The sequence below is a fragment of the Lolium perenne genome, chromosome 4, assembly GCF_019359855.2.
Source record: "Lolium perenne isolate Kyuss_39 chromosome 4, Kyuss_2.0, whole genome shotgun sequence".
Taxonomy (NCBI): domain Eukaryota; kingdom Viridiplantae; phylum Streptophyta; class Magnoliopsida; order Poales; family Poaceae; genus Lolium; species Lolium perenne.
In genome coordinates, this window is record NC_067247.2 from 76,408,859 (window position 1) to 76,434,607 (window position 25,749).

At 46.7% G+C, this 25,749-nt stretch overlaps 1 protein-coding gene across 1 annotated transcript; it reads right to left on the reverse strand.

Moving 5' to 3' along the window:
* Positions 1-20,367: 20,367 nt before the first annotated feature.
* Positions 20,368-25,529, reverse strand: LOC139838999 (putative F-box protein At1g47790). Its single transcript, XM_071829027.1, has 2 exons — positions 25,525-25,529; positions 20,368-21,031 (listed from the first exon to the last, which is right to left on the reverse strand). The coding sequence occupies exons 1-2, from the start codon at positions 25,527-25,529 to the stop codon at positions 20,368-20,370; spliced, it is 669 nt and encodes a 222-aa protein (XP_071685128.1).
* Between the last annotated feature and the right edge of the window lie 220 nt (positions 25,530-25,749).

The window sequence follows — 25,749 nt, forward strand, 5'->3', positions numbered from 1 at the left end:
TCACCTATTTCTCTCCACCTCAAGAAGCAAACACTTGTGTGAACTGTGCATTGATTCCTACATACTTGCATATTGCACTTATTATATTACTCTATGTTGACGATTATCCATGAGATATACATGTTATAAGTTGAAAGCAACCGCTGAAACTTAATCTTCCTTTGTGTTGCTTCAATACCTTTACTTTGATTTATTGCTTTATGAGTTAACTCTTATGCAAGACTTATTGATGCTTGTCTTGAAGTACTATTCATGAAAAGTCTTTGCTTTATGATTCACTTGTTTACTCATGTCATTACCATTGTTTTGATCGCTGCATTCATTACATATGTTTACAAATAGTATGATCAAGGTTATGATGGCATGTCACTCCAGAAATTATCTTTGTTATCGTTTTACCTGCTCGGGACGAGCAGAACTAAGCTTGGGGATGCTGATACGTCTCCGACGTATCGATAATTTCTTGTGTTCCATGCCACATTATTGATAATATCTACATGTTTTATGCACACTTTATGTCATATTCGTGCATTTTCTGGAACTAACCTATTAACAAGATGCCGAAAGCCGATTCTTTGTTTCTGCTGTTTTTGGTTTCAGAAATCCTAGTAACGAAATATTCTCGGAATTGGACGAAATCAGCGCCCAGGGTCCTATTTTGCCACGAAGCTTCCAGAAGACCGAAGAGGAGACGAAGTGGGGCCACGAGGTGGCCAAACCATAGGGCGGCGCGGCCTGGCCCTTGGCCGCGCCGACCTATGGTGTGGGCCCCTCGTGACGCCCCCTGACCTGCCCTTCCGCCTACTTAAAGCCTCCGTCGCGAAACCCCCAGTACCGAGAGCCACGATACGGAAAACCTTACTGAGACGCCGCCGCCGCCAATCCCATCTCGGGGGATTCTGGAGATCTCCTCCGGCACCCTGCCGGAGAGGGGATTCATCTCCCGGAGGACTCTTCACCGCCATGGTCGCCTCCGGAGTGATGAGTGAGTAGTTCACCCTGGACTATGGGTCCATAGCAGTAGCTAGATGGTTGTCTTCTCCTCATTGTGCTTAATTGTCGGGTCTTGTGAGCTGCCGAATATGATCAAGATCATCTATCTGTAATTCTATATGTTGCGTTTGTTGGGATCCGATGAATAGAGAATACTTGTTATGTTGATTATCAAAGTTATGTCTATGTGTTGTTTATGATCTTGCATGCTCTCCGTTATTAGTAGATGCTCTGGCCAAGTTGATGCTAGTAACTCCAAGAGGGAGTATTTATGCTCGATAGTGGGTTCATGTCTCCGTGAATCTGGGGGAGTGAGAGAAACCTCTAAGATTATGGATGTCTTTATTGCCACTAGGGATAAAACATTGGTGCTATGTTCGAGGATGTAGTCACTGATTACATTACGCGCAATACTTAATGCAATTGTCTGTTGTTAGCAACTTAATACTGGAGGGGGTTCGGATGATAACCTGAAGGTGGACTTTTTAGGCATAGATGCATGCTGGATAGCGGTCTATGTACTTTGTCGTAATGCCCAATTAAATCTCACAGTACTCATCATAATATGTATGTGCATTGTTATGCCCTCTCTATTTGTCAATTGCCCAACTATAATTTGTTCACCCAACATGCTGTTTATCTTATGGGAGAGACACCTCTAGTGAACTGTGGACCCCGGTCCTATTCTTTACATCGCATACAATCTACTGCAATACTTGTTTTACTGTTTTCTGCAAACAATCATCTTCCACACAATACGGTTAATCCTTTGTTACAGCAAGCCGGTGAGATTGACAACCTCACTGTTTCGTTGGGGCAAAGTACTTTGATTGTGTTGTGCAGGTTCCACGTTGGCGCCGGAATCTCTGGTGTTGCGCCGCACTACATCCCGCCGCCATCAACCTTCAACGTGCTTCTTGACTCCTACTGGTTCGATTAAACCTTGGTTTCTTACTGAGGGAAACTTGCCGCTGTGCGCATCACACCTTCCTCTTGGGGTTCCCAACGGACGTGTCAACTACACACATCAGAGGTGCGTCATAATATTGAAGAAGGATGGTGGGAACAACAACTCGAAGCTGACAAGACATTCGACCACATCTTCCTATAATCCTGACAAAGTTTCTGGATCCATTACCTTCTGAGAAATTGCGTTGAGGAATGCACATATCTTCACAATGGCTAGTCGAACATTTTCTAGTAGAAGTCCCCTCAATGCAACCGGAAGCAATTGTGTCATAAGCACGTGACAGTCATGGGACTTCAGGTTCTGGAATTTTTTCTCCTTCATATTTACTATCTGATACGTCTCCGACGTATCGATAATTTCTTATGTTCCATGCCACATTATTAATGATATCTACATGTTTTATGTACACTTTATGTCATAATTATGCGTTTTCCGGAACTAACCTATTGACGAGATGCCGAAGGGCCAGTTGCTGTTTTCTGCTGTTTTTGGTTTCAGAAATCCTAGTAAGGAATTATTCTCGGAATCGGACGAAATCAACGCCGAAGATCTTAGAATCCCCAGAAGCATCCAGAACACCCGAGAGTCGCCAGAGGGGGGCCACAGGCCCACCAGACCATAGGCCGGCGCGGCCAAGGGGGGGCCCGCGCCCCCCTATGGTGTCGTCGCCTCGTTGACCTTCTGACGCCGCCTCTTCGCCTCTTTAAGGGTCCTCGACCTAAAACTTCGAGACGGAAAAGCCACGGTACGAGAAACCATCCAGAGCCGCCGCCATCGCGAAGCCAAGATCTGGGGGACAGGAGTCTCTGTTCCGGCACGCCGCCGGGACGAGGAAGTGCCCCCGGAAGGCTCCTCCATCGACACCACCGCCATCTTCATCAACGCTGTTGTCTCCCATGAGGAGGGAGTAGTTCTCCATCGAGGCTCGGGGCTGTACCGGTAGCTATGTGGTTCATCTCTCTCCCTATGTACTTCAATACAATAATCTCATGAGCTGCCTTACATGATTGAGATTCATATGATGATGCTTGTAATCTAGATGTCGTTATGCTAGTCAAGTGAATTTTACTTATGTGATCTCCGGAGACTCCTTGTCCCACGTGTGTAAAGGTGACAGTGTGTGCACCGTGTGGGTCTCTTAGGCTATATTTCACAGAATACTTATTCACTGTTATGAATGGCATAGTGAAGTGCTTATTTATATCTCTTTATGATTGCAATGTGTTTTGTATCACAATTTATCTATGTGCTACTCTAGTGATGTTATTAAAGTAGTTTTATTCCTCCTGCACGGTGTAATGGTGACAGTGTGTGCATCCGTGTTAGTACTTGGCGTATGCTATGATCGTGATCTCTTGTAGATTGTGAAGTTAACTATTGCTATGATAGTATTGATGTGATCTATTCCTCCTACATAGTGTGAAGGTGACAGTGTGCATGCTATGTTAGTACTTGGTTTAGTTGTGTTGATCTATCTTACACTCTAAGGTTATTTAAATATGAACATTGAATATTGTGGAGCTTGTTAACTCCGGCATTGAGGGTTCGTGTAATCCTACGCAATTAGTGGTATTCATTATCCAACAAGAGAGTGTAGAGTATGCATTTATCTATTCTGTTATGTGATCAAAGTTGAGAGTGTCCACTAGTGAAAGTATGATCCCTAGGCCTTGTTCCTAAATACTGCTATCACTGCTTGTTTACTGTTTTACTGCGTTACTATTGCTGCGTTACTACTGCTTGTTTACTGTCCTGGGCAAAGCACTTTTCTGGTGCCATTGCTACTGCTACTATTTATTCATACCACCTGTATTTCACTATCTCTTCGCCGAACTAGTGCACCTATTAGGTGTGTTGGGGACACAAGAGACTTCTTGCTTTGTGGTTGCAGGGTTGCATGAGAGGGATATCTTTGACCTCTTCCTCCCTGAGATCGATAAACCTTGGGTGATCCACTTAAGGGAAAACTTGCTGCTGTTCTACAAACCTCTGCTCTTGGAGGCCCAACACTGTCTACAGGAAAAGGAGGGGGCGTAGACATCAAGCTATTTTCTGGCACCGTTGCCGGGGAGGAAAGGTAAAAAGGCACTCATACTTCGGTTCCAGGTAAGTACTCTTCTGGCGCCATTGTGTTTGTGCTCGAAGCTATTTCCTTTAGATCCTGCAATTGCAACTTTTTGTTTCTTGTTTACACTAGTTAGGCATAATGGAAAACAACAAAAATATGAGAGATCTTTATGAACTTTATCTTGAATTAGGACATGATGTGTTTGAAGAGAGAATTAAAAAACCCATGGAACTTTATATGCATGCTAATGGGAATGTTATTAATATGAATGCTTTGAACACTATTGTTGCTAATGCTATGGAAAATTCTAAGCTTGGGGAAGCTGGCTTTGATGAGCATGATCTTTTTAGTCCCCCAAGCATTGAGGAGAAAATTTACTTTGATGATACTTTGCCTCCTATTTATGATGATTATAATGATAGTAGTCTTTTGTTGCCACCTACATGGAGAGTAAATTTGATTATGATTACAATATGCCTCCTACACTTGATGAGAATAATAATGATAGCTACTTTGTTGAATTTGCTCCCACTACAACTAATAAAATTGACTATGCTTATGTGGAGAGTAATTATTTTATGCATGAGACTCATGATAAGAATGCTTTATGTGATAGTTATATTGTTGAGTTTGCTCATGATGCTACTGAAAGTTATTATGAGAGAGGAAAATATGGTTGTAGAAATTTTCATGTTACTAAAACACTTCTCTATATGCTTAAAATTTTGAAGTTGAGCTTGTCTAGTTTTCCTATGCTTATTGCATTATGCCTACATAACTTGTTTATTTACAAGATTCCTTTTCATAGGAAGCATGTTAGACTTAAATGTGTTTTGAATTTTCCTCTTGATGCTCTCTTTTGCTTCAAATACTATTTCTTGCGAGTGCATCATTAAAACTGCTGAGCCCATCTTAATGGCTATAAAGAAAGCAACTTCTTGGGAGATAACCCATGTGTTATTTTGCTACAGTACTTTGTTTTATATTTGTGTCTTGAAAGTTGTTTACTACTGTAGCAACCTCTCCTTATCTTAGTTTTGTGTTTTGTTGTGCCAAGTAAAGTCGTTGATAGTAAAGTTCATACTAGATTTGGATTACTGCGCAGAAACAGATTTCTTTGCTGTCACGAATCTGGGCAAAATTCTCTGTAGGTAACTCAGAAAATTATGCCAATTTACGTGAGTGATCCTCAGATATGTACGCAACTTTCATTCAATTTGAGAATTTTCATTTGAGCAAGTCTGGTGCCTCAATAAAATTCGTCTTTACGGACTGTTCTGTTTTGACATATTCTGCCTTTTATTTCGCATTGCCTCGTTTGCTAAGTGGGATGAATTTCTTTGTTCCATTGACTTCCAGTAGCTTTGAGCAATGTCCAGAAGTGTTAAGAATGATTGTGTTACCTCTGAACATGTGAGTTTTTGATTATGCACTAACCCTCTAATGAGTTTGTTTCGAGTTTGGTGTGGAGGAAGTTTTCAAGGGTCAAGAGAGGAGGATGATATACTATGATCAAGAAGAGTGAAAAGCTCTAAGCTTGGGGATGCCCCAGTGTTTCACCTCTGCATACATCAAGAAGACTCAAGCGTCTAAGCTTGGGGATGCCCAAGGCATCCCCTTCTTCATCGACAAATTATCAGGTTCCTCCCCTGAAACTATATTTTTATTCGGTCACATCTTATGTACTTTACTTGGAGCGTCTGTGTGCTTTTGTTTTTGTTTTGTTTGAATAAAATGGATCCTAGCATTCTTTGTGTGGGAGAGAGACACGCTCCGCTGTTGCATATGGACAAGTATGTCCTTAGGTTTTACTCATAATTTTCATGGCGAAGGTTGAAACTGCTTCGTTAATTTGTTATATGGTTGGAAACGGGAAATGCTACATGTAGTAATTGGTAAAATGTCTTGGATAATGTGATACTTGGCAATTGTTGTGCTCATGTTTAAGCTCTTGCATCATATACTTTTCACCTATTAATGAAGAAATACATAGAGCTTGCTAAATTTGGTTTGCATAATTGGTCTCTCTAAGGTCTAGATAATTTCTAGTATTGGTTTGAACAATAAGGAAGACAGTGTAGAGTCTTATAATGTTTGCAATATGTCTTTTATGTGAGTTTTGCTGCACCGCTTCATCCTTGTGTTTGTTTCAAATAGCCTTGCTAGCCTAAACCTTGTATCGAGAGGGAATACTTCTCATGCATCCAAAATACTTGAGCCAACCACTATGCCATTTGTGTCCACCATACCTGCCTACTACATGGTATTTCTCCGCCATTCCAAAGTAAATTGCTTGAGTGCTACCTTTAAATTTCCATTCTTCACCTTTACAATATATAGCTCATGGGACAAATAGCCTAAAAACTATTGTGGTATTGAATATGTACTTATGCACTTTATCTCTTATTAAGTTGCTTGTTGTGCGATAACCATGTTCACTGGGGACGCCATCAACTACTCTTTGTTGAATATCATGTGAGTTGCTATGCATGTTCGTCTTGTCTGAAGTAAGAGCGATCTACCACCTTATGGTTAGAGCATGCATATTGTTAGAGAGGAACATTGGGCCGCTAACTAAAGCCATGATCCATGGTGGAAGTTTCAGTTTTGGACATATATCCTCAATCTCAAATGAGAAAATTAATTGTTGTTACATGCTTATGCATAAAAGAGGAGTCCATTAGCTATTGTCTATGTTGTCCCAGTATGGATGTCTAAGTTGAGAATAATCAATAGCGAGAAATCCGATGCGAGCTTTCTCCTTAGACCTTTGTACAGGCGGCATAGAGGTACCCCTTTGTGACACTTGGTTAAAACATGTGCATTGCGATGATCCCGGTAGTCCGAGCTAATTAGGACAAGGTGCGGGCACTATTAGTATACTATGCATGAGGCTTGCAACTTGTAAGATATAATTTACATGATACATATGCTTTATTACTACCGTTGACAAAATTGTTTCTTGTTTTCAAAATCAAAGCTCTAGCACAAATATAGCAATCGATGCTTTTCCTCTTTGAAGGACCATTCTTTTACTTTTGTTGTTAAGTCAGTTCACCTATTTCTCTCCATCTCAAGAAGCAAACACTTGTGTGAACTGTGCATTGATTCTTACATACTTGCATATTGCACTTGTTATATTGCTTTGCATTGACAAATATCCATGAGATATACATGTTACAAGTTGAAAGCAACCGCTGAAACTTAATTTTCCATTGTGTTGCTTCAATGCCTTTACTTTGAAGGGATTTCTATTTTCATGCCCTCGGTTCCTTAGTTGTGCTCAGTTTTCCCCAGCCCCTTAGTTTTTCCTCAGTTTTCCCCAAGTCCTTGTTTGAAACCCGCAGAAGCAGCTCAGACGGCAGGATTCCCGTTAAGTTGACCGTTTCGTGATGTGCTGACGTGTGGGGCCGCGTCGTGTGGGCCCTCGTCGCGTGGAGCTGGTAGAAAGGGACCGCGTGGGACAGGACGAGATAGCGTTTGGTTGCACGTGAGCAGGAGCTCAGTTTTGTCTCTCTCGGCCCAAATTGGCATTTTCCCTTTTAAGAGCACATTTTCCCCTCTTTCTCTCTCTGTCTTTTTTACCAAATTAGTATCAAATCTAGAGAAGCTTCTCTATTTCTGCCTTTTGACCCTCGTTTTTTGCCCAATATGGCAGCAAATCTAGAAGCTAGTATATGATAAATTCACAACAGCATAATCAGAAAACGTATAATACATAAACTGCATACAGCAGCCAAAAGCAGCCAATAACATTGTTAATGTTCACGACAAACTAAGATGAAAAAAAATACAAGACGCACGCAATGTATGACCAGCTAGAAGATTCCTCATTGCTCATATATTTCTTCGTCGTCCCATCCGTGCATTATCCCAAGGAAATATTCATTGAACTCCTTCCGTCTGCAGTATGCGGCCAATACATCCTCCAGACGGTATGGCCTGTGTTCATTTCTCAGACCGTAGTTTTCCATTCTATTCACATATCGTGGCCACTCATCCCAGGCCTTTGTATCATGAATGTACTCTCTGATATAACCCAAATCGGCGTAGTAGATGCAGCCAGATAGAAGTGCCGGGTGCACTGTGGTGTCGATGGAGATACACCGGATATAATGCACGAAGAAGGCATGACTGCCAATGTTACTGACCGGATGGAGAGAGCGGCTCTGAGTGTCCACACGGTACACCAATGGTTGGTCCTCCAAAAGCATGTTGTCCAACAACACAAGCAGCAGATCACCATCCGACTTCACAAGATAGAACTTGTCATTTCCAAGTTGTGGAAATGAAATTAGTGTCTCCATCTTGATAGTGCTCGCGCGCTGCTGCAACTGTACATTGGTGCACACTATTCTTCCGGACTTAAAATTATCCACAGCTATTGCATACAGTTCACCATTGAACGGGGTAATGCAACGCAAACTATGGTTCTCCATCGAAAAACTACCATCTCCCCAATCTTCATATATATCCTTAGTTGGAGTGCTCTCATCGACCCAACTAATTTCGTTCGGGTAATGTGAGCAAACTAAGACCATAGTCGGGGATTTGATCACAGCGATTGAATTCACAAAAACAGATGGCATCTGCGCTTCAAACATAGTGTTCGATGCCTTTGTGAGTGGGTTCAGAAGCCGTATCTTGTGCGGCGGGTTCTTCTGGGCAAGCACGATGACACCACGGCAAAAGCCGACGAAGTAGTATCTAAAATATATTGATGAAGATAACATTCAACACTAAGATTGAAAATAAGAATATATTAACCCTATAGATATGGAGGAATTTGGAGGAATTTGAACCTTGCACGAACTTCCGATAGATCTATGGTAACGTAGCGGGATGTGCCGAGTTGGAGGAAGGTGAACTCAGCGGCGCGTGGAAGGGCGTGGTCTACCATGATCCATTCGTGCAGGTGCACGTCGGGCTCAGGTAAACCTGAGCGCCAATTTCTACAGACTTGCCTCATAGCAGAGTAGGCGTCCACGTACTCCTCATTCGCCAGTAAGCATTCGCCGATCTTGTGAAGTGGTCCGTCACCCACGAGAGAGGCCCAGCTCACGGAGGCGCCGCGCTTCGATGCGCCGCCCTCGGCGGCGACGGGCTCGGCGGCGACGGGCTCTGAGGCGCCGGGCTCGGCGGCGACGGGCTCGGCGGCGACGGGCTTGGAGGCGACGGGCTCGGCGGCGACGGGCTCGGAGGCGACGGGCTCGGCGGCGACGGGCTCGGCGGCGACGGGCTCGGATGCGACGGGCTCAGATGCGACGGGCTCGGCGGCGACGGGCTCGGATGCGACGGGCTCGGAGGCGACGGGCTCGGGGGCGATGGCCGCCGGCGCATTCTTCTTCTCCATCGCCGGCAGGGCTCGTACGGCGGTTGGGGTTTTTCCTTCGATTTGGAGAAGTTGATGGGACGTGAGAGGCGTGGTTTCGTGCGTGAGCGAGAATGAGACGTACTGTGTGCAGAGGGAGGGAGAGAGAGGCTTACGCGTCCTAAATGCGACCCGCGTGCACTAGTGCACGTTTGCACCGCGACACGCGTCAACAATGGCACGGCTTCCACTTCTGCACCGCAACACGTCCTCGAGTCTAACCTTGGAAATTTAGATATACTCAGGTATACCCTCGAGTCATATACTAGCATTTTTTGTGTGCTCAGTTTTCCCCTTGGGTGCTAATACTGGCTAGTGCAATATACTCAGTTTTACCCTCAAGTGGCTGGTCAACAGAGAGTCAACAAATGGGATTAACCAGTTAAATGAGTTATTTAATGTGCAAAAAATTACGAAAAAGAGTGGCACTTACTCATGGAGTCTTTACCACAAGTTGCCACTTCTCAAATCATAGATAAATCGTAGATAAATCATGTTTTACCACAAATTACCACTTCTCAAATCACCTAGTAGCTATGAAGGTGCATGGTTTTCCACAATAAGCCCTACCCAAAACAGCTTTCCCCAAAACATACTATATGAGGCCATAATTTTCACACTCATGTATATTTGTATTGCAAATAATTTGAGGTAGGCCAAGATGGGTTTCATTGTACAAAACACGCATTTTTCATTTTTTAAATCTCATATTTGAATTCCTTAGTCTGTTTACTACTCACTTGCCCTTGGTTTCTTGATACTACTCAGTTTTGCCCTCTCCCTTCACAAATTCTCACAGACGCCCAACATTGCCCTAATTGGTCTAGCCCATGTCACGCGGATCGTGCCCGCCGACCGTCGATCGTATGATTTAACGGGCAGGATAACCCCTATCTCTCTCTAGTCGGGGCCACCATCCTCTCTCTCTCTCTCTGTCGGCGGTTAGCTTCCACCCTCTATGTATGCTAAAGGGCGGTTACCCAGTACGCTAAAGTTTGGTTTTCTGCATTATTTTTCACAAGATAAATTATAAACTCTTTTAGGTATTATTTTTCACGCAAAAAATGATAAACCATCACCGATTTGTACTTTTCACGCAAAAAATGATACGCCATCACCCATTTGTTGTAGCCATTACTTTTCACGCAAAAAATGATACACCATCACCAATTTATTGTAGCCATTACTTTCCACGGTAAAATGATGAACAATCACCCATTTCTTGTAGCCATTACGGTAAAATGATAAACTATCATGAATTACCATTTCTTTTAGGCATTACTTTTCACGGTAAAATGATGAACAATCACCCATTTCTTGTAGCCATTACGGCAAAATGATAAACTATCATGAATTACCATTTGAAGGGATCTCGGGATACTAAATTAGTGTCATAAATGCTACTACTTTTTCCTATATATGTGGTCAAAGTTTAAAGGGAAGTTTGACGAAACACAAAACCTAGATGACTACCCCCACAACGATCATGTCCTCCTTAGGCTGGCCATAGTGCTAGTATCTAAATAGATCTTGTACACACATTTTGTATTGAGATTCTACAAAACAATAAATTTAGAAGATTATGATATTACCCTATAATACCACCCACTATAGTGATAGTATCATGGGAGGCAAATACCATATGCATGATACAACAATATGATACTATGCACTATGACTAGCCTTAATTTATTGTGTAAACCCCCACAAGGCCACAACGGTCACCTCCTCCTTAATTTATTGTGTAAACCCCTACAACGGTCATCTCTCCCTTATAAACACCCACAACGGTCATCCCTTGTGTCAGTAGGTTCTGCCTCTCTCTTCTTCGTTCACATACACTTGATCCATTGCCATGGCTTCCACGTGGATTATCATCATTGCCACCACCACCGTCACCACTGCCATTGATCATAGAGGAGTTCTTCATCGTCGTCTATGAAGATCATTTGGTCAAGAAGGTACGTCCGCGTTCCGACATATATGATGCATGTGATTAATTATGGGGGCTACATGTATTTCGCCCTCCGTTTCGTTTCAGGACTATGTTACTATTGCATAATATCGGTGGCGGAGCTAATAACTAATAACCATGGTGCCAACACATATGGTGAACATTTGCTATTTTGCAAATAAAACAAAAATTACCACCCCGCAGGTTGCACCTGCATCGGATCTGCCAGTGCATAATACCAGACACTATGATAGCCTTAGACATCTTGCATGAAAATTCCACCTAAATTTTTCCATGAAAGAATTAGGCAATAAATGGACTCTATTAATATTACATGTACTACTACTCGGACGACGAAGATACTGACGATGAAAGCGACGACGACGTGAAGCCATGCATCCATCCCCTTTAGATAAGGGAATTATGACCAAGAATATATATGTAGCTTCATATGCATCGATTTAGAGATCTAGCTATATATTATGCATTTAAAAAATTATATCGCAATTTCCACCATGATTCGAGCACCACAGCCTCCAAACGATGCCGATATCGGCATGGTCAGAACGGCTATGCTAGCCGCCACTGCTAGGTCACCGTCGGGAAGCACCATGTTTAGCCTAAGATTCACTTTAGATTAAGCTGTGAAAATAGTCACCTGCCATTGGCTGAGGCGGCCCCACAGAGCGGCTCTATATGATATTCTCTAAATAAATAGACGACCCCAGCGGTTATTGGCTGCGGAGGCCCCACAGATCGGGAATATATAATTTTTTCTAAATAAATAGAAGACCCCACTGGTCATTGGCTGCGGCAGCCCCACAGAGCGGTAATATATGTCTTTTCCTGAAAAATAGACGACCCCACTGGTCATTGGCTGCGGCAGCCACACAGAGTGGTTATATATGTATTTTCTTGAAAAATAGACGACCCCACTGGTCATTGGCTGCGGCAGCCCTATAGAGCGGCCCCATTTGTTATTGGCAGCACCGCGTATACAATCAGGAAATAAAACGGCCCACGCGTCAGCGACAAATGGATGGCTACCCGTCAGCACGAGACGGTCAGAGAAGAACTGCCCTCTGTGCAGCCCCACCTCGATCTGTGCAGCCCCACCCGTCAGAACGGTAACGGTAAGGCCTCTGACCTGACGGCAACCCTCCCGTCCGAGGGGTTTCAAACTAGAGGAAGGAGAAAACTGAGGAAAAGTTAAGAGGCTGGGGAAAACTGAGCACAACTAAGGAACGAGGGGCACGAAAATAGAAATCCCTACTTTGAATTATTGCTTTATGAGTTAACTCTTATGCAAGACTTATTGATGCTTGTCTTGAAAGTACTATTCATGAAAAGTCTTTGCTATATGATTCACTTGTTTACTCATGTCATTACCATTGTTTTGATCGCTGTATTCATTACATATGCTTACAATAGTATGATCAAGTTTATGATGGCATGTCACTCCAGAAATTATCTTTGTTATTGTTTACCTGCTCGGGACGAGCAGAAACTAAGCTTGGGGATGCTGATACATCTCCGACGTATCGATAATTTCTTATGTTCCATTCCACATTATTGATGATATCTACATGTTTTATGTACACTTTATGTCATAATTATGCGTTTTCCGGAACTAACCTATTGACGAGATGCCGAAGGGCCAGTTGCTGTTTTCTGCTATTTTTGGTTTCAGAAATCCTAGTAAGGAAATATTCTCGGAATCGGACGAAATCAACGCCGAAGATCTTAGAATCCCCGGAAGCATCCAGAACACCCGAGAGTCGCCAGAGGGGGGCCACAGGCCCACCAGACCATAGGCCGGCGCGGCCAAGGGGGGCCCGCGCCCCCCTATGGTGTCATCGCCTCGTTGACCTTCTGACGCCGCCTCTTCGCCTATTTAAGGGTCCACGACCTAAAACTTCGAGACGGAAAAGCCACGGTACGAGAAACCATCCAGAGCCGCCGCCATCGCGAAGCCAAGATCTGGGGGACAGGAGTCTCTGTTCCGGCACGCCGCCGGGACGGGGAAGTGCCCCCGGAAGGCTCCTCCATCGACACCACCGCCATCTTCATCAACGCTGCTGTCTCCCATGAGGAGGGAGTAGTTCTCCATCGAGGCTCGGGGCTGTACCGGTAGCTATGTGGTTCATCTCTCTCCCTATGTACTTCAATACAATAATCTCATGAGCTGCCTTACATGATTGAGATTCATATGATGATGCTTGTAATCTAGATGTCGTTATGCTAGTCAAGTGAATTTTACTTATGTGATCTCCGGAGACTCCTTGTCCCACGTGTGTAAAGGTGACAGTGTGTGCACCGTGTGGGTCTCTTAGGCTATATTTCACAGAATACTTATTCACTGTTATGAATGGCATAGTGAAGTGCTTATTTATATCTCTTTATGATTGCAATGTGTTTTGTATCACAATTTATCTATGTGCTACTCTAGTGATGTTATTAAAGTAGTTTTATTCCTCCTGCACGGTGTAATGGTGACAGTGTGTGCATCCGTGTTAGTACTTGGCGTATGCTATGATCGTGATCACTTGTAGATTGTGAAGTTAACTATTGCTATGATAGTATTGATGTGATCTATTCCTCCTACATAGTTGAAGGTGACAGTGTGCATGCTATATTAGTACTTGGTTTAGTTGTGTTGATCTATCTTACACTCTAAGGTTATTTAAATATGAACATTGAATATTGTGGAGCTTGTTAACTCCGGCATTGAGGGTTCGTGTAATCCTACGCAATTAGTGGTGTTCATCATCCAACAAGAGAGTGTAGAGTATGCATTTATCTATTCTGTTATGTGATCAAAGTTGAGAGTGTCCACTAGTGAAAGTATGATCCCTAGGCCTTGTTCCTAAATACTGCTATCGCTGCTTGTTTACTGTTTTACTGCGTTACTATTGCTGCATTACTACTGCTTGTTTACTGTCCTGGGCAAAGCACTTTTCTGGTGCCATTGCTACTGCTACTATTTATTCATACCACCTGTATTTCACTATCTCTTCGCCGAACTAGTGCACCGGCCTATTAGGTGTGTTGGGGACACAAGAGACTTCTTGCTTTGTGGTTGCAGGGTTGCATGAGAGGGATATCTTTGACCTCTTCCTCCCTGAGATCGATAAACCTTGGGTGATCCACTTAAGGGAAAACTTGCTGCTGTTCTACAAACCTCTGCTCTTGGAGGCCCAACACTGTCTACAGGAAAAGGAGGGGGCGTAGACATCACTATCCCCTTTATATTCGACGAGAAACCAGACGGAACCTTGATACTGAATAGGGCTTCAAAAAAGATCTCCTTCTCTTGTTTGGTAAGAGCGTAGCTGGCAGGCCCTACAAACTGCCCTGGATGATTGTCGTTTCGTCCTTTATGAAGTTCCTGGTCCTCCCGTGCTTCTGGTGTATCTTTTGTCTTTCCATACACGCCCAGAAAACCTATAATATTCACACAAAGATTCTTGGTCAGGTGCATCACGTCGATTGCAGAGCGGACTTCCAGGACTTTCCAATATTCTAGCTCCCAAAAAATAGATTTCTTCTTCCACATGGGCGCGTGTCCGTCATCGTCTTTCGGAACAGGTCGACTGCCTGGACCCTTTCCAAAGATAACATTTAAATCCTTGACCATGTCAAATATATCAGCACCACTACGGGGGACAGGCTTCGGACGGCGGTCTGCCTCGCCATCGAAATGCTTGCCTTTTTTCCTTAAGGGATGCTTGCGCGGAAGGAAACGACGATTGAACGGGTACACAACTTTTCTGCTTTTTCCCAAATATTTACTTTCAGTCTCATCTAAACAGTGTGTGCATGCATTGTATCCTTTGTTCATCTGTCCTGAAATGTTACTGAGAGCAGGCCAATCATTGATGGTTACGAATAGCAACGCTCGTAGGTCAAATTCTTGCTCCGTGTGCTCATCCCACACACGTACACCTGGTTTGGCCCACAACTCCAAAAGTTCATCGACTAATGGCCATAGGTACACATCAATGTCGTTGCCCGGTTGCTTTGGGCCTTGGATAAGCACTGGCATCATAATGAACTTCCGCTTCATGCACAACCAAGAAGGAAGGTTGTAGATACATAGAGTCACGGGCCAGGTGCTGTGACTGCAGCTCTGCTCCCCAAAAGGATTCATGCCATCTGTACTTAGACCAAACTATAAGTTCCTTGCCTCACCTGCAAAATCCGGGAACTCTCTCCCGATGTTTCTCCACTGCCGACCATCAGCGGGGTGCCTCAACATCGTGTCTTTCTTACGTTCTTCCATGTGCCATCGCAACAACTTGGCATGCTCTTTATTTCTGAACAAACGTTTTAACCGTGGTATTATTGGAGCATACCACATCACCTTCGCAGGAACCCCCTTCCTGGGTGGCTCGCCCTCAACATCACCAGGGTCATCTTTTCTGATCTTATACCGCAATGCACCACATATCGGACATTTATTCAAATTCTCGTACTTCTCACCGCGGTAGAGGATACAGTCATTAATACATGCATGTATCTTCTGCACATCTAATCCTAGAGGGCAGACAAGCTTCTTTGCTTCATATGTACTGACGGGAAATTCATTATTTCTTGGAAACAGCTTCTTTAATATTATCATCAATTTCTCAAATCCCGAATCAGTCACACCGACCTCTGCCTTCCATTTCAGCAATTTCAATATGCTACCCAGCTTTCTATGCCCATCTTCACAACCTGGGTACAACAATTTGTGGTGGTCCTCTAACATCTTGTCGAACTGCAACCTCTCCTTATCCGTGCCACAGTCTCTTCTTGCATCAGAAATGGCCCGACGAAGATCATCATCAACAGGATCATCTGATGCCTGTTCTTCACCTCCTTCTTCTTCATTGTCGTCCATTGCGGTATCATCGCATTCAGAGAACATAGATCGGTACTGCTCATCATTATCTTCTTCTTCATCACCGTCTTCCATCATAACCCCTTCTTCTCCGTGCTTGGTCCAAATATTATAGCTGGACATAAATCCAAACCGAAGCAGGTGGCTCTTAATGTCTCTTGAGCAAGAGTAATCCTTCTCGTTCTTACATTTTAGACATGGACAGCACATAAAACCTTGCTTCGACTTGTTGGCATCGGCCACAAGCAGGAAAGAATTCACGCCATCTCTGAAAGCGGGAGCACATCGGTTACCGTACATCCATGGATGACTCATCTGCATCATAAGTACAATTATATATGTATCAGATGCAATCACCTTGCTAAAATTAGTATTGTACGGACTATGCATATATATATATATAGTCGAGAAAATAGTTGCTAACCTTTTAGGATCAAAAAGAGGAGAAATCTTATCAAATAAACCAAGTGGCATACCTCTCACAAGCATTCCATCAAACACCTCTTGTGCACATGTAGAAAAAATGAGCTAGCATACACCTCCACCTTCACCACCAAGGAAAAAATGAGGTGGGGTGGCTGGCTGCTTGTCTACATATATAGGCATGGCCATTTTGTCGCGGGCCGTATTACGACCCGCGACAAAAGGGGTGTACGGCCCGCGACAAAAGGCCGCGACAAAAGCCTCTACCGGATTTGGAGCGACGTGGCCACCCCATTTGTCGCGGGTGCAGCGCGCCCGCGACAAATGGCTCCCACGGAAGCCCTATTTTCCACTAGTGGCGATAGTTTTCCACAAGTCAAAATTCATAAAGTTTAAGCAAATTTCTATAATAAAAATACACTAACGTGTACAATACAAGCATCATGAAATATATTCTCATGTGATATTTACATATTACTAGTAGGTGTTGATTTGTTTGACTTGTGCAAACAGAAAAATCATAGACCTTATTTTCGGGTACGGATGGAGTACAGAACTTTGAAGTGGAGGGAATAAGTTGATGTCTGTCACTGAATCTCAAAGTGTGGACCTATCCGTATAAAGTACCATCAAACAATAATCACATATATCCTCTTAATTTCCTGATCCATGGAACACGAGCAAGTAAACTCCCTCTGTACACACCGGCAAGTTCACAGTCTGGCATCTCAAGACTACTCATACAAGTGTTTGTTCTCGTATCGTACACCCGCAGCGAATTTATTCTAACATGTCTTCCGTCGCCCCTCCTCCAGTCTAGCGTCACCCAGAAGACGATCTTACCATCATCGAGCGCGGACAAGGGATGGCCGTACCCGTAACTTGTGTCGCACTCGCACGGCCTCCAGCAACCATGGTACGGCATGACGATGGTGTAACTTTTCGACCATAGAACCTTCTCAGAGTCCGTGAGGAACCACAAGTCAATGCAGAGATCATTGCAGTTACGATATGTATGCTTTGTTGTTACGGCGGTAGACCGCAACCAAGGTGTCGCTCAGCTCAGCCAAGGGGATGGCCTCGTGGATTGGCAGCGGTAAATGTAGAAGATCCTGCCGCCATTTCTCCGTGTCGAGGTTGTAGAACGATAGAGGGAGAGAAATATGCGGAATATGTTGGATGTATTATTGAGCCTCATGGGCGAGTATATATAGGAGTACAAGGGACCGACTTGGAGTAGAGGACAAGAAACAAATCTATGTTGGATGTATTATTGAGCCTCATGGGCGAGTATATATAGGAGTACAAGGGACCGACTTGGAGTAGAGGACAAGAAACAAATCTATCCCTACCTAATCTATCCCTAACCGTACGTATACCAAATATATCTCTAACACTCCCCCGCAGTCGTAGCGGTAGTGACGTGAACAACAGTAGCGTCGCGGACGGTCAGACTGGAGATAAACCGAAGTGAACCCCAGAAGGCTGACACTCCCCCGCAGTCACAGCGGGAGCGTCGTGGACGGAGTTGCGTCGCGGATGCTTGGACTGTAGAGGAAGCTGGTGAGGCGCAGGCGAGGTGGTAGCCCTTTGTGCCGATGTCGAGGTAGCCGAGAGCGTGGGTGCTGCAACCTTGGTCGAGGGAGCCGCGCGAGGGATTGCCGTGGTCGATGTCGTGGGCGGGTGCCGGTGTCGATGTAGCCACAAGCGCGTAGTGCGCGAGGAGAGTGACGGAGACGCGTCGAGGCAGTCGTGGAGGTTGTCGATGCCGAAGTCGATGCAGTCCGAGCCGTCGAGGACGACGTGCGGCCCTAGTTTTGCCAGAACCAGGCGCACGTCGGGGACGAAGGCATACTTCGGTTTTGCCAGAACCGAGTACACATAGAAGAATTCGGTGACGCGGTCGAGGCAGTCGTAGAGGCGATGCCGAAGAAGACGTTGTCGAAGCCGATGAAGACGAGACGTCCGGCGCGAGTTTGCCAGACTCGGGAACGTGTCGGGGACGAAGGCACTTCCGGTGTTGCCAGTACCGGGCATGCGAGGGTAGGGAACATTACAAAGTGCGCGCCATGTCGGAGTAGACTAGTAGAGGAGGTCTCGACGACGGGTGTCGGAGAAGAGGAGCAGGTGGTGTAGTCGGGGAAGAGGCGAGTCTCGACGACGGGTGTCGGAGTAGAGTAGCAGGTGACGTAGTCGGGGAAGAGGCGAGGACGCTGGCGGCGAAGCTGTAGTGTACGAAGACGTAGAAGGCGGCTAACCCAGCGGTGACCAGGGGTGGTCATGCTGGACGCCTAGACGGGCGTTGCGGTGGTCGTCGAGCTCAGCGCGACCTGAAGTGGTTGGCTAGCCCAGCGGCGACCTGGGGTGGGGGCACGGCGGCGGTACACGAAGTAGGTGAGGAAGACCCAGCGGCGTGACGAAGACCATGCGCGGATGGAGGCGACCCGCGCCGAAGGGGCGGCGCTGTGGTGGCCTCGGACATCGACGCGCGGGGGACGGCGAAGGCGACCGCGTGCGGCGACGCCACGGCCCGAGGGGCCGGCGTAGCTGCAGGGCGCGAGTCGGTGCAGCGGCGGGACGCCACCAGCGACGTACGTGCCTCAGAAGGCGCGTCGTTGGCTAGCAGCGTGGACCAAAGGTGGCGGCGCTGCGACCCGAAGGGGCGACGCAGCGGCAACCCGATGCTCAATCGGTGGTATGCGCGTGCTCGGGGACGTGCTTGGCGGAGACGTGTGCGGGGTCGGTTGATCAGACCGACGGCGGCGCTACACGTGCCATGGCGTAGACTACGCGCCGCAGGCCGGAGTCGTTGGCGACGTTGTCGTTGATGTCCTGGACGATGACGGCGAAGACGAACCGGCGATGGAGACCGTGCAGGCGAAGGCGGCCGGCTGCGACGCAAACGGCGTCCCATGTGCATCGCGTGCAGCCGTGCCGCACGGTCGATGGAGGCGGTGCCAGGCCCGGTCAACCGGCTCTACGACCGGCCCGGTCGGCCCTGGTCCCGGTCAGACCGGCTGTTGGACCGGACCAGCCGGCCACAGTCCCGGTCAGACCGGTTGCTGGACCGGACCAGCCGGCCACAGTCCCGGTCAGACCGGCTGCTGGGCCGGACCAGCCGAGGCGGAGACGACGCGGGCGAGCCGGCCGCGGCAGCCTGCCAAGGCAGGCGCTACAGCCAGCCAGCGAGTCGACCGCGGTGGCCGGCGTAGGGCGGATGATGGAGGAGAGCCGGTGCAGAGTCGACGCCGAGGTTGGAGTAGAGGCGCGTTATGACGGCGGCGGTGGGCGACTCAATCCGATCGATGATCGGTAAAACCAAAAAGAAAACGCCAGTCGAGCGACCGGCGGAGCAAAAAGAAAACCAATCTACAGATTGGAAAAAAAAGACTCGAGGGCAGCGGATCAACGGATCGGCGAACGAACCCTCATACGGGTTGCGCGCCCCCGGAGTAGGCCATGGAGATTGACCTCCCCAGGGGCGGCGCGGGCGGAAGCGCGTGCGGCGGCTAGGTCAAGGTCGGCGCCGCTCTGATACCATGTAGAACGATAGAGGGAGAGAAATATGCGGAATATGTTGGATGTATTATTGAGCCTCATGGGCGAGTATATATAGGAGTACAAGGGACCGACTTGGAGTAGAGGACAAGAAACAAATCTATCCCTACCTAATCTATCCCTAACCGTACGTATACCAAATATATCTCTAACAGAGGTCATATGCAGCAATGTGATCGATGCGGTAGTTGTTGTCGTAGGCCGAGAAATAGAGGACCCCCTTGATAAGGGGCGCGCACCTAGAGGAAGTTGCAAGCAGAGTTGGGGGGCAACCCGTATCCCTCCAACACTCGCCGACTCCACCGAAGGTGAGGACCTTGCAGGAGGTAACTTTCCGGTGCTTTGCGGTGATGGCCAGAACCTTGGTCTCTCCCGTTGAGGGGGCCGTGCCGAACGCGAGACTGGTGGTGTAGCCGTCATAGTAGAGTTTTTGGTTGTCATTGGACAAAGGGGAGACGACGCCGGTGGCCGGGTCGAGAATGCGGGGGAGCAAGTCCTCCCCGACGAGGCAGAACACATTAAGGTTGGTGCATGCCACGTTCGCGAATTGATGTTGAGGGCAATCGTCGACAAGTATCCGCCTCACGGTTTGGCCGGATATGTCCAGGATGTCGACGCCCTCTGGTGTTTGCTTGAAGGCGGCGACGAGGGGTCCGTGGCGGGCACTGTGGGCGACGACGAAGGACGAGTCGGAGAGGAGGGACCGCCATGACCGGCAGACGGTGCGGAGGCGGCAGAGCGGCTTCACCGGGACTCGCAGGAGGATCTCGTAGAGCAACTCATCGGGCAGGACGCTGCCGTTGTCGGTGGCACTAGTGGAGAAGAGGCCTTTGGACCCAAGCAAATGACCCACTGCTGAACCAAACCGGGTCCAATGCCCCCATTGGACCCGGTTCGTTTCTGCCCAGGACGACCCCACCCGCTGTTGCCTGTCCTGTAGCGGCCTTTGGACCCGGTTTGTATGACAAACCGGGACCAAAGGTCCACCCGCAGGGCGCGCCAGGCCGTGTCAGCCTGGGGAAGCCTTTAGTCCCGGTTTGTCATACAAACCGGGTCCAAAGGCCCCCCTCTGGCTATATAACCTTGCCCCTGCCCAAGTGTGAGCCACACTTAGCCATTTTTTCACTACCTTCACAAGAGGGTGTATTGCTCTCCTCTCTTCTTCACATGCACAAGAGGTGTTTGATGAAATGCTTAAGAGGATTTGCCACTTGAGTTTACACAAATCAAGCCACACTTAACTTGCTTTTTTCTTCTTCATCGAGGTTAACAACTTTATCCTTTCCATCTGCAATTGATAAAATGCATGTGTATATATACATCGTGATGTTCTGTAATGGTTTTGATCAGCTTAATTATATCATGCAGATGAATCGGCAATGGATGTACATTGACCGACGGTTTGACGAGTTCACTGCGGGCCTGGATAATTTTATGGCCGTGGCGGAGGCAAACAAACATGGTGGCTTCATGTATTGTCCATGTGTGGACTGCAAGAATACCGTAAATTACGCTCGCTCGAGTCTCATTCACAGCCACCTTCTGCGATCCGGTTTCATGCCCAGTTACTATTGTTGGACCAAGCACGGAGAAATAGGGGTTATGATGGAAGACAATGACGAAGAGGAAGAGGATGATGACGGTTATCCCAATTTCCCTGAATACGATGATACTGCAGAAGGCAATGAAGACAATGAAGTAGAAGATCAAGAGGCACCAGATGAGCTCGCCGATGATGATCTTGGCCGGGCCATTGCTGATGCAAGGAGAGAATGTGAAACTGAAAAGGAAAGGTTGGCCTTCGACAAGATGATAGAAGATCACAACAAATTGTTATACCCAACTTGCGAAGATGGCCATAAAAAGCTAGGAAGCACACTGGAATTGTTGCAATGGAAGGCAGAGAACGGTGTCACTGACTCAGGATTTGGAAAGTTGCTGACAATAATTAAGAGGAAGCTTCCAAGGGGTAACGAATTGCCCGCCAGTACGTACGAAGCGAAGAAGATTGTCTGCCCTCTAGGATTAGATGTGCAAAAGATACATGCATGCATTAATGACTCGCATCCTCTACCGCGATGAGTACGAGAATTTGGATGCATGTCCGGTGTGCACTTTGCATTGCGGTATAAGATCAGACGAGATGACCCTGGTGATGTTGAGGGCGAGCGCCCCAGAAGAGGGTTCTGCCAAGGTTATGTGGTATGCTCCTATAAGACCACGGCTGAAACGCTTTTTCAGAAATAAAGAGCATGCTAGGTTGTTGCGATGGCACAAAGAAGACCGTAAGAAAGACGTGATGTTGAGGCACCTGCTGATGGCTCCCAATGGAGAAAAATCGATAGAGAGTTCCCAAACTTTGCACAGGATGCAAGGAACTTACGGTTTGGTCTCGAAGAGGATGGCATGAATCCTTTTGGAGAGCAGAGCTGCAGCCATAGCACCTGGCTGTGACTCTTTGTATATATAACCTTCCTCCTTGGTTGTGCATGAAGCGGAAGTTCATTATGATGCCAGTGCTCATACAAGGCCCGAAGCAACCCGGGAACGACATTGATGTGTACCTGAAGCCATTAGTCGAAGAACTTCTACAGCTGTGGTCCCTAGCAGGTGTACGTGTGTGGGACGAGCACAAGCAGGAGGAATTTGACCTAAGAGCGCTGCTTTTCAGAACCATCAATGACTGGCCTGCTCTTGGTCACATTTCAGGACAGTCAAACACGGGATACAATGCATGCACACTTTGTTTACATGAGCTCGAAGGTGATTATTTGGAAAAAGGTCAGAAGGTCGTGTACCTGGGGCATCGTCGATTTCTTAGGCTTACCCATCCCGTAAGAAAGAAAGGCAAGCATTACAACGGTGAGGCTGATCACCGGAGGAAGCCTCCCCATCGTGATGGTGTTGATATATTTGGTATGGTCAAGGATCTAGATGTAATATTTGGAAAGGGTCTGGCGGACGGTCTGTTCCGAATGACGATGCCGGACACGCGCCCATGTGGAAGAAGAAATCTATATTTTGGGATCTACCCTATTGGGAAGTCTTAGAGGTCCGCTCTTCAATCGATGTGATGCACGTGACGAAGAATCTTTGCGTGAACCTGCTAGGCTTTTTGGGTGTGTACGGGAAGACAAAAGATACACCGAAGCACGGGAGGACCAGCAACGTTGGAAAGACCCCAAAAAGCTGCATGAGAGAGTTAAAGGACGTCATTTATCCAGCTACGCTCTTACAAAAGGAGAGAAGGAAATATTTTTTGAATGTCTTAGCAGTATCAAGGTCCCGTCTGGCTTCTCCTCCAATATAAAGGGAATAATAAATATGGAGAAGAAAACATTCCAGAACTTGAAGTCTCATGACCGTCACGTGATAATGACACAGTTGCTTCCGATTGCATTGAGGGGGCTTCTACCGGAAAATGTTCGACTGCCCATTGTGAAGCTATGTGCATTCCTCAATGCAATTTCTCAGAAGGTAATAAATCCAGAAATTCTACCGAGGTTGCAGAATGATGTGGTCCAATGTCTCGTTAGTTTTGAGCTGGTGTTCCCACCATCCTTCTTCAATATTATGACACATCTCCTCGTTCACCTGGTCGATGAGATTTCCATTCTCGGTCTGTGTTTCTACACAATATGTTCCCCTTCGAGAGGTTCATGGGAGTCTTGAAGAAATATGTTCATAACCGTGCTAGGCCGTAAGGAAGCATCTCCAAGGGCTATGGAGCAGAGGAGGTCATTGAATTCTGTGTTGACTTTATTCCTGACCTTAAGCCGATTGGTGTTCCTGAATCGCGGCATGAAGGGAGACTAAGTGGAAAAGGCACGCTAGGGAAGGAAATCAATGATATGTAGGGACGGGATTTCTTTGACTCAAGCACACTACACAGTCCTACAAAGTTCCACATTGGTGGCTCCGTATATCGGTGACCACAAGAACTTTCTACGCTCCTAACCCGGGCGATCGAACGATTGGATTAGACGTGAACACATGTCGACTTTCGGCGGTTGGTTGCAAAAACATCTCTGAATAACGAACATATTGAAGATCAGTTGTACTTGCTGGCCCAGACACCATCTTCGATCGTAGTGACTTTCCAAGGGTACGAGATAAATGGGAATACATTTTACACGATCGCCCAAGATAAAAGAGCACCAACCAAAACAGTGGTGTCCGCTTTGATGCAATAATGAATGAAGGCCCAAATGACACATATTATGGTTACATAGAGGATATATGGGAACTTGAGTATGGACCTTCTTTTAAGGTCCCTTTGTTTAGGTGCAAATGGGTCAACAAAACAGGAGGCGGGGTTCAGGTAGACAAGTTGTATGGAATGACAACAGTGGATCTCAACAATCTTGGGTATAGAGACGAACCATTCGTCCTAGCCAAGGATGTGGCCCAGGTTTTCTATGTGAAGGATATGTCTACCAAACCAAGAAAAAGGAAACATAAGGAAACAAATACATCAAACGATGAGCCAAAGCGCCACATAGTTCTTTCTGGAAAAAGAAACATCGTGGGAGTGGAGGACAAGACAGACATGTCAGAAGATTATAATCAGTTTGATGAAATTCCACCCTTCGTAGTGAACATTGATCCAAGCATCAAGTTAAATGATGAAGATGCTCCATGGTTACGGCCGAAGAAGATTAATTAAATGATGAAGATGCTCCATCATCAAGTTAATTGAAGAATGTTCATGGCACAAATGAGTATGTCAACATGGCAATCAATTTCCCATTTATTTTTGTGTAATCATGTAATCGTATGTAAGATATTAAAAGTGGAGATGCGCCACGGAGATTTCCCAACCCTTTCCCCAACACCGTTAGATGAGATGTAGTCGTTCGGGGCTTGGCAAGGCGTATCGATGCTCCTTTTATAGGCACGGCACCTCTTCTACTTTGTCTTGTTCCTTCGACGGGCGTCGTGCGCTACATGCTTTATCTCATCGAGCAAGGCGTCCACCCATGCGTTCTTATCTCGCCGACATCTTTAGTCCCGGTTGTACCCACCAGCCGGGACTAAAGGTTACCCACACGTCCTTATCCCACCGACAGTTTTGTTAGATGACACACCCAAGGAGCTGTAGTCCCGGTTGTCCCCACCCGCCGGGACTACAGGGGACCCACACGACCCTCTCCCACCGACAGGTTGGGGCGCCACCGCGTTCCCGCCTATTTTTCTTCCCGCGCGTTCCCCCGCTCCCCGCCTCCGTCCGCCCGCCATTTTTCCACTATAGATCGCGTGGCTTGGCCTCCATTTACATATCACATCTAGACTCATAACTGCAAACCTCATCTCCTGGTCAGATGGCGTCCAGCGTATCTCTAACCCTCCGGGAGGCGGAGGCGCTTGCGCGTCGAACTACCCCTGCCCGCCGGGCTACCGCGTCCCTACCGGCTGGTTGCCGAGCGTCGGAGGGGTACCGGTCCCTCCTGTCCCTCTAGGTGTGGCGCGCGAGATGGCCATCACGAACCACTACTACTTCGAGCTCACGCCGAGCAGCGGAGGAATCCCC